The sequence below is a fragment of the Ostrinia nubilalis genome, chromosome 11, assembly GCF_963855985.1.
Source record: "Ostrinia nubilalis chromosome 11, ilOstNubi1.1, whole genome shotgun sequence".
Taxonomy (NCBI): Eukaryota; Metazoa; Arthropoda; class Insecta; order Lepidoptera; family Crambidae; genus Ostrinia; species Ostrinia nubilalis.
Window position 1 is genome coordinate 7,137,104 of NC_087098.1, and position 11,604 is coordinate 7,148,707.

General features: G+C 35.9%; 2 protein-coding genes across 2 annotated transcripts; one reads left to right on the forward strand and one right to left on the reverse strand.

Moving 5' to 3' along the window:
- Positions 1–1,063: 1,063 nt before the first annotated feature.
- Positions 1,064–8,415, forward strand: LOC135076103 (ubiquinone biosynthesis O-methyltransferase, mitochondrial-like). Its single transcript, XM_063970560.1, has 8 exons — positions 1,064–1,285; positions 1,993–2,154; positions 2,566–2,683; positions 3,924–4,055; positions 4,977–5,247; positions 7,055–7,279; positions 7,815–7,931; positions 8,109–8,415. The coding sequence occupies exons 1-8, from the start codon at positions 1,245–1,247 to the stop codon at positions 8,357–8,359; spliced, it is 1,317 nt and encodes a 438-aa protein (XP_063826630.1). The 5' UTR covers positions 1,064–1,244; the 3' UTR covers positions 8,360–8,415.
- LOC135076101 (aarF domain-containing kinase 1) lies at positions 8,400–11,512 on the reverse strand. The gene is made up of 6 exons (XM_063970559.1): positions 10,928–11,512; positions 10,332–10,742; positions 9,931–10,104; positions 9,493–9,693; positions 9,103–9,309; positions 8,400–8,992 (listed from the first exon to the last, which is right to left on the reverse strand). Exons 1-6 carry the CDS (start codon positions 11,363–11,365, stop codon positions 8,873–8,875), a joined length of 1,551 nt encoding a protein of 516 aa, XP_063826629.1. The 5' UTR covers positions 11,366–11,512; the 3' UTR covers positions 8,400–8,872.
- Positions 11,513–11,604: the final 92 nt, after the last annotated feature.

Here is an 11,604-nt window from a genome sequence, read left to right on the forward strand (position 1 = left end):
TTACTCTTTCACGCAAAAACTACTGAACTGATTTTAATGAAACTACAGTATTATTGATTGTAACCCAGAATAACATATAAGCTATAATAGGGATGTTTCCTGGGTCAAAAAGCAAGAGTTTTAATTAGTCCGTCAGTTAACTTATCAAAAAATACTCTACACGTATTTTTCACTTTTTAAAACTAATGAAAATTTAAAGAGATAAAGCGCGCCAAAGTTCATAAGAAGAGGCCCGTGACGTCAATGCTTGCATTAAAGTGCCGCACGTTGTGACGTCGTGCGGAACTTCAACGCACCATAACTATGTAATTATTTGTTAGATTATCAAATAAAAATATATGTGTCCAATATTTTTTGATATTAAACATGACGGACTAAAAAAATTTTTTTAGGAAACTAGCCTATTATGACGATATGTGACAAACTAAATTTCACGCGGGTGAAGCCGCGGGCAAAAGCCATTTTTTGTCATAAAGCCAACATTTGTATGTGATATTACTAGAGAAGTTTACTAATGTTTTTATGCATAACAAGTCAGGTAGGTATCTGGTGATAAAAGAGATGCAGTCTAAGATGGTAGGTACATAACCTATGTAACTTTTAATAATTATTATTGACGGGATTGCTACCATGTACGGTATAATTATGTTAGTGACCTGACCATGAAAGTTTAAAACAATATTTTATAATTACTATGTTAATTTTCTTGTAATTAACCATGTCTTGATCTGCTTATTTTATCAATAACTCCATTAATATGGATAGAATACGTTTATATTACAGTGGATAATAACAATCACATATTTATTACACTTATTCCTTACATCTGAGTAGGTATAATATAACAGAAAAAAAATCAAAACTGACTTAAATTATGTCTAACGCGACGCCGCACCATTTCCAAAGCTACCTAATATTTATGAGCAACATAAATATTTTTAAAATCTTCCTTCGTGTTTTAAAGAAAAAGGTTCCTTCATTTCGCTAGCCATACCGGCTTTTGAACAAAATACTATAAAGATGTAGGTAGCTAGGTCAGTGGGTATAGTAAAATCAATCCGTTAGTGTGCCACTACAACGTAAGTGAGAGTATTTAAATTGTATTACAAGCTAAATAGAATGCGCTTTGATACAAATACGCGATGATGTCGCGCCATTGAGCAATCTACATTTAACCGTCACATAGTTAAGTTGTGCTAAGTGGAGTAACAAAAATTGTGAACGACTTGTGCAGCTCGAAAATAATGAAAAACATAATTTTTAAAAGCACTGTTCTTGTCAAAAGGTAAGTTTTACATAATCATGAAATTGTTTTTTATTTATTTAAGTAGCTACCTAAACTACTTCCTAGAAGGCTAGAACCATTATTTGTTTGTAAAACGAAAGAGGACCTAGGTAGGTATTACCGTCGCAGTCTTTCGCGTTTGAAAAAAACGGTTGAAATTGGGTACACGGTACACCCATGCCTTTGCCCCAAAAGGACTCGATAGCTAAGTAAGTAACATCATACAAAGACCTAGGTTACCTACTTATAGTATAAACAATAACATTTGTTTTACAAGTTATAACATAAAAACTATAAAAACACTATCAATAATGGTAGGTAGGGTATAATTATCTTATAATTTAATCGATGGAAAAATCCATCTACCTTCTTGTCTGAAACGCTCTATTATATTTAATAGCAGGGTACCTATTTGTAATTGCAATGAATAGGCAAAGAAACTGAATTGTGTCAATTTAATTGATAGCTTAGATTAATAAAGCCCTATTAACAATAGTAAGTATTGTTTGTGGTATTGTAGTAACGTAAAGTATGCTACCTTTACTTACCTACTTACCTGTGTTCATGTCCGTTGAGATATTTCTCCGTATTTCCCACTCTCCTATACTTATGTAAGTTTTGTTCCGAAATTGGAGTTACCTATCCTACCCTACATTGATACATCATGGACACTAGGTTCCCTAACATATTATCTTTTTACGTTACAGACAATTTCGGACGCAGTATCTAGGAATCTCGCGAGCCTACTCAAATCAACAGGTCGGGACAACAATAGATGAATATGAAGTCGGAAGATACTCGGAACTTGAAAAGAGCTGGTGGGATCCAGCGGGCCCTGTTAAAGCACTTCATTCCATGAATGAAATAAGGTTTTTATTGCGGTTTATTCCTGCTGTCCCCACTGGGGGGAAATCAATCTAATAAAAAAACCCATGTCTCAATCTCATTGCCCTCAATCGAGGCTCGCGTAGCAGTCTAAGTACTTAACGTGTCTAAGGTCGCGGGTTCGATCCCCCGCCATGCATACATTTGCGTGCATGAGTTGTTCATTATTTTTATTTCTAAATGCTACCTACAAGGTGGACAGACGGTCTCATAATGCAGCAAGAAAGCGCTGGATGCAGGCTACTACCATTGCTACCAACCGATCAATATTATAAATCACATTGGGGGACATGGGGGATGCCTATATTCAGCAGTGGACGTCCTGTGGCTAAAATGGTGTGATTTTTACATTTGCTACCTTATGTATGGTAATGCTTTTTTTTTTAATTTTACAGGGTACCGTTCATTATGGATGGCTTTATGAAAAGTGCACACAGCGCAGCAGATAATGAAAAACCCCTGAAAAATATAAAGCTTTTAGATGTAGGGTGTGGCGGCGGCATATTGTCAGAGGTACCTGTTCTTACTTAACTATGATAGGACAGGAGACTTAGGTAATACCTAAGTATCATTAATGAAAGAAAACCTTGCTAAAAAACTAAGTAATAAATAGAGAAGGTAAGGTTACAACCATATTTTACCATATATCCCAACTAATATTATAAATGCGAAAGTAACTCTGTCTGTCTGTCTGTCTGTCTGTCTGTTACGCTTTCCCGCTTAAACCTCGCAACCGATTTTGATGAAATTTGGCATAGAGATAGTTTGAGTCCCGGGAAAGAACATAGGATAGTTTTTATCCCGGTTTTTGAAACAGGGACGCGCGCGATAAAGTTTTTCTGTGACAGACAAAATTCCACGCGGGCGAAGCCGCGGGCGGAAAGCTATAGATTATAAACTTACTCTACGACGTAGAGTACCTAAGTAAGTAACCGTAGATAGAGTCCGTAGAGTCTATACGTCGTTATTACCTAGGTCGCGTCGTGGATAATCGTAACTATGCTTGTCCATTTGTCACGATACGGCCGGCCGATAAAAATTCGGCTCACGCGGCATCTAATTTAATGACATCGTGCCTTTCAGGTTTCACGATAAAATACGTCGTGTAGGTAGTTACGATTCCGCTATGTCCGTTGCGTGTCCCCATGTAGGTACCCAGTTTCCATAGGTCCCGTAATGTACTTATGGATTCAGGATAATAAAATGTCTACCTGTGCTATGCAGCTAAATATGCATTTTGTGGCAATAATATTAAGTAGGTCGACCGCGAAAACGATTTTGGTAGCCCGCGAGAGTTAAATAAACTGAACTTATTTTAAAATGTACCTACTATTCGCGCCAAGAACACTGACTATCTATACAGTAATATAAAATATATGAGCTAACTACTGTGCTATCTATCTACCTATAAAATAGGTAACTCACACGCTTCGGTCGGTCGTAACATGTAGTATTGTTGCTGCTAAAATGATTTATTTCACTCTTCTAAACTCTACCTTGCAGTCGAATATTTTCGAGCATAAGTAGACCTCACATTTCAAAAGTTTGGCCACCCCTGAAGTAGTAGGTAGAGGTAGGCTATCACTTACTAGCCCCCTGAAATGTACAAGAAGCAATAACTATTAATTGTGTTCTTGCTCTACTTTCTAAGTAGGCTAAGTACAAAAAATCGTAATCTCCTTTACAAATGTTAACGCTCTAGTAATTTTTGCTCCACTAATAAAATATTTTATATTAATATTGCTTGTTCCAGGTTTTGGCTAAGAATGGCGCTGAAGTCACAGGCGTAGATGCGAACAAAGAAATGATTGAAGTTGCTAAACGACACAGCCAATCTAACACGAAATTAATCAACAAACCAATTTACATTCAAACGACCATTGAAGTAAGTCTTGACATTTTTTTTGATAAAATATCATAAATTATCTATTAATATGTAATTTAATTAAACCTACCAACACTATTTTGTGCAATAAAATTTTAAATAGGTAGATAAATCCGCTAAATCAGTTAATATCGAACATACTCTTAGAGTTTTTACTTTCACTTGTCCGTTTTTTTACCACTGACGTACTTAGTTGAAACGACGAATCCTACAAAATGATTTAACCCACTTCCCAGAACTCGGCTAAACCACTTTCCTTGACTTAAGCTAATAAATAAATTTATTTCCTTCCTTCCTTTCCCATTCTATGCTATAAATAATGATGGTCTGAGGTTTGAACTCAAATATTTCTCTCATATTAAGTAGGTACTTACCTACTAGCGGCCGCCCGCGACTTCGGACGCGTGGATCCCGTTTTACCCCCTTAGGAGTTTAATTTTGCAAAATCCCGTTTTAGTGAGCACCTACGTTCTAAAACAGTGTTTCTTAGCCAGTGGTCCGCGGACCACTGGTGGTCCCTGGAGACATTCCAAGTGGTCCACGAAGTGCACTTGCACACCTTGGTTAATACCACTTTTAACTGATTTTTGCAGTCGAAACTGGTTTTGACCGATTATGAGGTGGTCCCTGACAAGACAGAAATTTGGTAAAATGGTCCCTCATGTCTTAATGGTTAAGAACCACTGTTCTAAATCTAAAAGGAATCCCCATGCAAAATTTGAGACTTCTAGCACTTGTAGTTTCTGAGATTTCGTGATGAGTGAGTCAGTCAATCAGTGACCTTTCGCTTTTATAGATATAGATTTTCTATCGGTGATGATAAGTAGGCGAAAGATTTTTTTAAATATGGCTATTAGCTAGCTAACTCGCGCGTGACTACCTATTTATAAGTAGCTAGGTATAAACACCTTTCATTTTTAGGATCACGTGAGTGACTACAAGAATTACTACGACGGTGTCGTCGCATCTGAAATAATAGAGCACGTAAACAACCCAGAATTATTTGTGAGAGCATCTCTAGAAGTACTGAAACCGGGAGGAAGGATATTCTTTACTACCCCCAATAGAACGCTGATGTCCAAAATCTTTCTTATTTGGATAGCTGAATATGTGCTAAAGGCGATACCTAAAGGGACACACGACCACAAGAAGTTTGTCAGACCGAGCGAACTGTCGGAGATGCTACAAAAAAGTAGGTAAACTTATGTACAGTAAATATACATGCATGTTACGTAGTTCCAGGGTTCATCAATGGGACATGGGGCTATAAATTTTTGTTGCAAAATACCACTAAGTAAGTAAGTAAGTCTACCTACATACAACTACACGACAGCGTTTGTATGTGGTTTACAAGTTACAAGCCTATAGGTAGTTCAGTATCCAGAAGATCGAAAGAGAGATTAGACCTTTTAATCATGGCCTTTGAGTAATACACTTCAATAATAATTAATTGTTGTACAGTTTTATACTGTACTATAAAGATTATCCCTATGAAGTGATCTCTTCTAGACAAACCTTACCTCAAAATACCTCAGAACGTGTTGAGAAAACACGTAATTAATTAACTAGGACTTACAAAAACGAATGTTTCTTTTTGTTTCAGATAACTGTAAAGTGGAGTTGGTACGTGGAATCAAGTACAATCAGCTACGAAATAGATGGACATTCGTACACTCCCAGGATTTGGTTTATGCTCTACGAGCGAAGAAGGAATTAAGATAGTTTAATTATAATATCTAAATAACAAACTGTTTCTTATAACTTTCTCACTCTTTCCCACAGAACATTATTCTGTGCTCTTTCCTATTAATTTTCTCCAAAGCTTTGCTCCGTTTTTCATTGTTTAAATAAATAAATTATACATGTGCTACTTATTTGCATTTTTGTCTTTATCTACTGAAACTCAACCTTTATAGTTACTTATCTGGTAGAGAATGCCATACGATGACCATACGGCATTTTTGTGTGCAATAAGAAAACTTATAAAAAAAAGCCTAGGCGCAGACTATCGATTTTTCGTCGGCCGATAGTTTACGTCGGGCAGTTGATCAGTATGGGTATGGGCATGTATGAAAGTGCGCACATTACACCGATTTGATTTGGCCGATTCTTCATACAATTTAAAATCGGGCACAACACAACTACTTACTTATCGGTCAACTAAAAATCGGAGGTCTGCGCCTAGTCTTAAAAAAACTTTTATGTAGGTAAGTAAAACCTCTACATTTAAATATTGGAAAATAAAATGAATAATGACACTGACGCATTTACGTAAAGGGATGTCATTCGGACATTTTATTTGTTTATTTTCACGATGAGTTTCGCATTTTTTTCATACACGTAGTGAAAAATTGAGAAAATGTTGCAAATGCGCCAGTAAAATAGTATTTTAGCAATCGAGGGCCCAGAGATGACGTTGTAAAATGTCCTTAACAAAATTAATTAAAGCTCCTATAAAATTATTCAAGAAAGAAGTCATCACCTTTCTTATCATTCGACGTCACGATTTGGGCAGTAAGTAATTTTAAACATTCATTAATCATCATCGCTTTTACAGAACAATTAAATCAGCATGGATTGTCTTTCAATCTTCGAATCAGTAGTAGATAACCCCAAAATCAGTACCAGGGGGTGCCTTAGTAGATCGCCCCGGGTGCCAACGCATGCTACGCCGCCACTGGGTTCGTGTCACCCTGTGCGTCCACGCGCACTGTGAGACCTCATAGTAATGTTTGTGAATATGGGCGTATGACTGGTACTAAAGGCAGCCAACCCTTGCTCAGTTTATTTATTTATTTATTGACAAAGATCTACCAACAACACAACTTTACATAAACAAGTAATGCATGCAATGATGACAAGACCAAAAAAAGTTTACACGTCATTCATTACCTAAGCTTGACACGGAGTCGCAGCAATGCATGAAGTCTACCTAACGGCATTTTGCATAGATAGATCATAGAACTTAAGTAAATTAATTTCTTTCAATCATACGGCAGGTCTCGAGGACAAACTACGCTACATATCCGTGAAGCCCACAGCCTCAGTTTCGGTGCTTCGCCAGAAAGTATGGCACTTACTAGACTTGCCGGACTATTGCGAGGAGGCGATCGTGCTAAAGGCGGATGAGACTAAGGAAATACCTCTCACGGAGTTGCGCAAAGGCAACGACCCTCAACACCCATACATATTGGAAGTATGGTTGCCCGGAACAGCATTGCAATGTAAGATATTGGTTATTAGTTCAAATTAATCTATTAATTTGAATATATCTTATATTTTGATTAAGTACATAAGTATCAATTAGACCATAAAGCGCAAATTGTTTTAATAACCGGAATAAGTAGTAAGTAAGTAATAATTATGGAATAGTTATTCGTATTATATGGTAATATTATCCAATGTATTATGTACCTACTACATAATGCAATGAATAATACAAGGAAAAGATAATTTACATACCTATTACTTAGATGTTGACTATTCTGATGGCGTAGCGGTGGTACTACGCCAAGTCTTGAGCGTTCGACATCCCCAATTCAATCTGGCAATTCTCGTGCCGAAATAACTTCGTACTTTTCTAGACTGAAAACCAAGATTCTGGTGATGTCAGATTTGTCCTATTGTTAACACCTAGATGACATCTCATTACCCCTTAAAAGTAATTTTTTTGTTACAAAAACATAAGTTTCTTATTCAGAGATATTTTGCCTGTATAATGTATAGCGTATTATTATTTATTTAATTTCACATTCCCAGCAACAACATCAATGCGTAATAACATGCTGACAATGGGCACTGGCGAGAGCTTTACCAGCGACTTGACCGAGGGTACTTGCGACAAACAAGACACCTCTGGAAACGGTGCTGCTAATGGTAAGATTAAAGGAATTTTACTTGGAAAAGTCCCACTGGTTCTAGAATCATAGTCACACTGTTAGATTTTGCGATTCAATCACACCAATTTTGCACGCGAATTTCGTATGCGTGCTAAAGCCCAACGCAGCGTAAGAATTTATAAAATTGAGCGTTTCATTTCATTTTTATTTTCAGCTACTTCCGCAATATCTAAAGAGACGGTCGCGTTGAATGGCCTAAGATTTCCAGACAACAAGTGCATGAATTTGTTACACTCTGATTACAAGAAATCGGAGATATCTTGCCGTATCTCTAGCACTACCTTGTTCAAATTGAACAGCAGGAAGAATCGAGATAGCTTCACGAATATTCTCCTGAAAATCCAAAGCGATTTATGTACTTTGAGCAACAAATTGTCCAATTTGGAAAACAGAATCCCAATGTGAATATGTATTTTTGTCAACTTGCAAGTTTCAATAAAAGGAATTTATACAAAAATAAATTTTATTTTCATATTTTATATAAATCTACATGTCAAAATATAACTTAACAAGTTAATAGCCCATATAAACAATATCTGTCTGTACAAAATAGGAAAGTATTTAAGTCTGCTTGATTCTTATTTACAGATAACTTTTTATCTAAATTCACACACACCATGAGGTAAACTGTTGCGACTATGTTTTGACTAGGGAATGGCCTGTCTTCCGAAGTTAAGATTCACTAACAATATTTTTTATAAGTCGAGTTATGAAAATATAACCTCTAGTCGCAAAAGTACCGCTCTAATGTAATAAATAGGTTTAAAATTCACTCGCGTCATTTTTTTCCATTTCACAAATCTTCCAAAATATTATAACAACAATGAATAAATAGCAATAAATAGTTTTTTGGTGCAATTCAGACTTTGCCACTATCTCAAGAATAAATTGTGCCTATTGTAAAACTCATCTATGATGTTATAGCAATACTGCAATGTTTTGTATCAGACTTTGATACAAAGTGTATAAATAAAGCAAAAACATTGACCAGCGGTATTTCAATGTTATCAGTGGTTTCTTTAGGGTTGTAGACTCGTTCTGAAACAAATACGTTGATATGTATTATGCAGAAACTGATTTACATTTGCTTAAGTGTCAGGAAATTAAGTAAAAAAATTGCTGATTCATGTGTTTTACAAAATACAGACCTTATAATCGTAGTCGTAAACGCTCTTCATCATGCACTTGGTCATAGTGACGAAGCCACACATCCTCTCCTGCATGCCCAAAGCGTATTCTATGCTGCGAATAAGGTCGTTGGTCCTCAACACAAGCAACGCCTGCCGGTCTACATTCTCCAAGCACTGCGTTATGTAGTGCAGTATGTTTGGGAGCTCATTTTGGAACACAGTTTTCTGGAAAATGAAGTTTTGAGTGAGTTGGTTTTAAGTTTCTCTAACTTAACTCATAGTAATTTAGCTATGTGGACAGTTAGATAGAAATAGTAGTTGTATGTAAGGTAATGCTCTCATCTCTGAGAATATAAGAACAAAATGGAAGCCAAACTAAATTGTGAGTGAATTTTTGAAAACACAAACCTCTTCAGAACTGGGCTTAGTGTCACCAATGCCCTTTAAAATTGACTCCCAGGGACGGCCTGACACCATACAGGCAAATAGGGCATACAACTCTTCGCGTATCCCCAACTTTTTGGAATAAATCTTCATTTGTTCTTTATTCTTTGATATAATACCCAGCCATAGTTTGGAATAGTCATATCTGAATTGGTCAGATAGTTGCTGAAAAAAAATTAATGTTTATTGTTCAGTTAAAATAAGAAGTAGTTTTATTTGTTAATATTAAAACAAACCCACCCAATAATTAGATATACTTGAGAAATAAGCAAGATTATATTTTCCCATTGTTATAACACATTTTTAAGCTAAGATTGCGAATGATAGTCGTTTAGCAAGTCCATCCATATTAAATTAATTGGATAGTAGTAATAGATTTATGACATCATTAGTTCAACTTACAGCATACAAACCATGATCCAATAAGTAGACACTGATCTCTTTGTCATCTGGTTGTTTACTTATGAGAATGTTGCCGGGGTGTGGATCACTGTGCACGAATCCAGTGTCAAAGATCATGTGTGCATAAAGGTCACCAAGCTTTTTGCACAGGTCGAGTCTGTCAATGTTGTTTTCCTAACACAATAAAAAAATATACAAAAAAAAACAATAGAAGTAAAAAAAATACAGTAAAAAATATGTAAATAACAGTCATAATAACATTCAGTCGGTACATTTTGTGGAAAAAATCACACCTATTGCAACACTATCACACCAGTGTTTAGGTCTGTGCATAACCATTATGTAACAACATAGATTGAACTTTAGTGAGAGTGGAATAAGTAAAAGTTTTGTTTACTTACATTTATGTACTTGACATCATTGACCAATCCACCATTCACATATTCCATAACCAAGACCCTTTCCGTACTGTAGTCCCAATAAATTTTAGGTACCTTCAACCACTTATAGTTTTTAAATAGAACAGCTACTTTTTCAGAGTTTTTCCCTTCTTGTATGAAATCTAACTCTTTTTCTATATTCTTTTTAGTCTCATCTATTAACCATTGCATTTGGAAGTCAGGGAAGACTTTGGACATAGTTTTCAGGACAAACTCCATCCATCTCAAGTCGATGTTGATATTTTTTTTCACAAAATGGTGTTGAACTTTAACTGCTACATCAGTGCCGTCTTTCAGCTTGGCTCGGTGGACTTGAGCCAGGGAGGCGATACCAAGGGGTTCTGGCTCAAAATCGTCAAATATTACTTCTGCCTGTAATGAAAATTAATATATTATTACTGGAAAAGGAATGATAATATAAATAAGAAATATGAACTTAACATGCCATTAGTTACATTAACAAAATGTTGTGCAATAAACACTATTGCATATAGGTTTGTTTTTAACAAGTTATCATGAGAATTTATCTTACACATAAAATAAAAGTAAAAACTTACATCTTCTTTTAAATCTTCTTTTATTACTTTGTACAACTCCTCCAATGTGTTCTTAGGTGCATCTTTATGCAATATTCGCATTGTAGTAACATATTCAGTGGGAAGTAGATAATCCATAGCACCAACATGTTGACCTATTTTTATATAGACTCCTTTATTTGCCCTACAAAGTTCTAAAAGTTTGTTTGCGCCAATTTGATGGGCTTCCCTCTTAACTGCCTCATATTCTAACGAAGTCCTGTCCCACTCCTTGCTGTAAAGTAACGACTGGTAGGTCCTACCTATGTCTATAGCCGTCACCGCTGTTCTAGTAATCCTCACGATGGCCAGTGTACCAAGATCATTATCCTGAAGCTTCAAAGCAGCAACTGTAGATCCAATTCCTACACTACCATACAACCCATATTTCACCACTCTTGAAATGTTCCTTGAAAACATCTTTGAAAAAACTACTCTCTTATATGACTATGATCACATATTCCACATAAGAATGGAAATAGGAACAGCTTTCTATTTTATTTCAACTCTTGCAATGCAAAAGCAAACACTCATTTCGTCGTTCGTGACATGAATGTCAAATTTTGTGCAAATATCAATGTCATTGTCAATGTCACCAACATAGAGTAAAAATCTACACTAAGTTCTTCGCAAGTGAATAAATAGTGTTGTCTCAACAT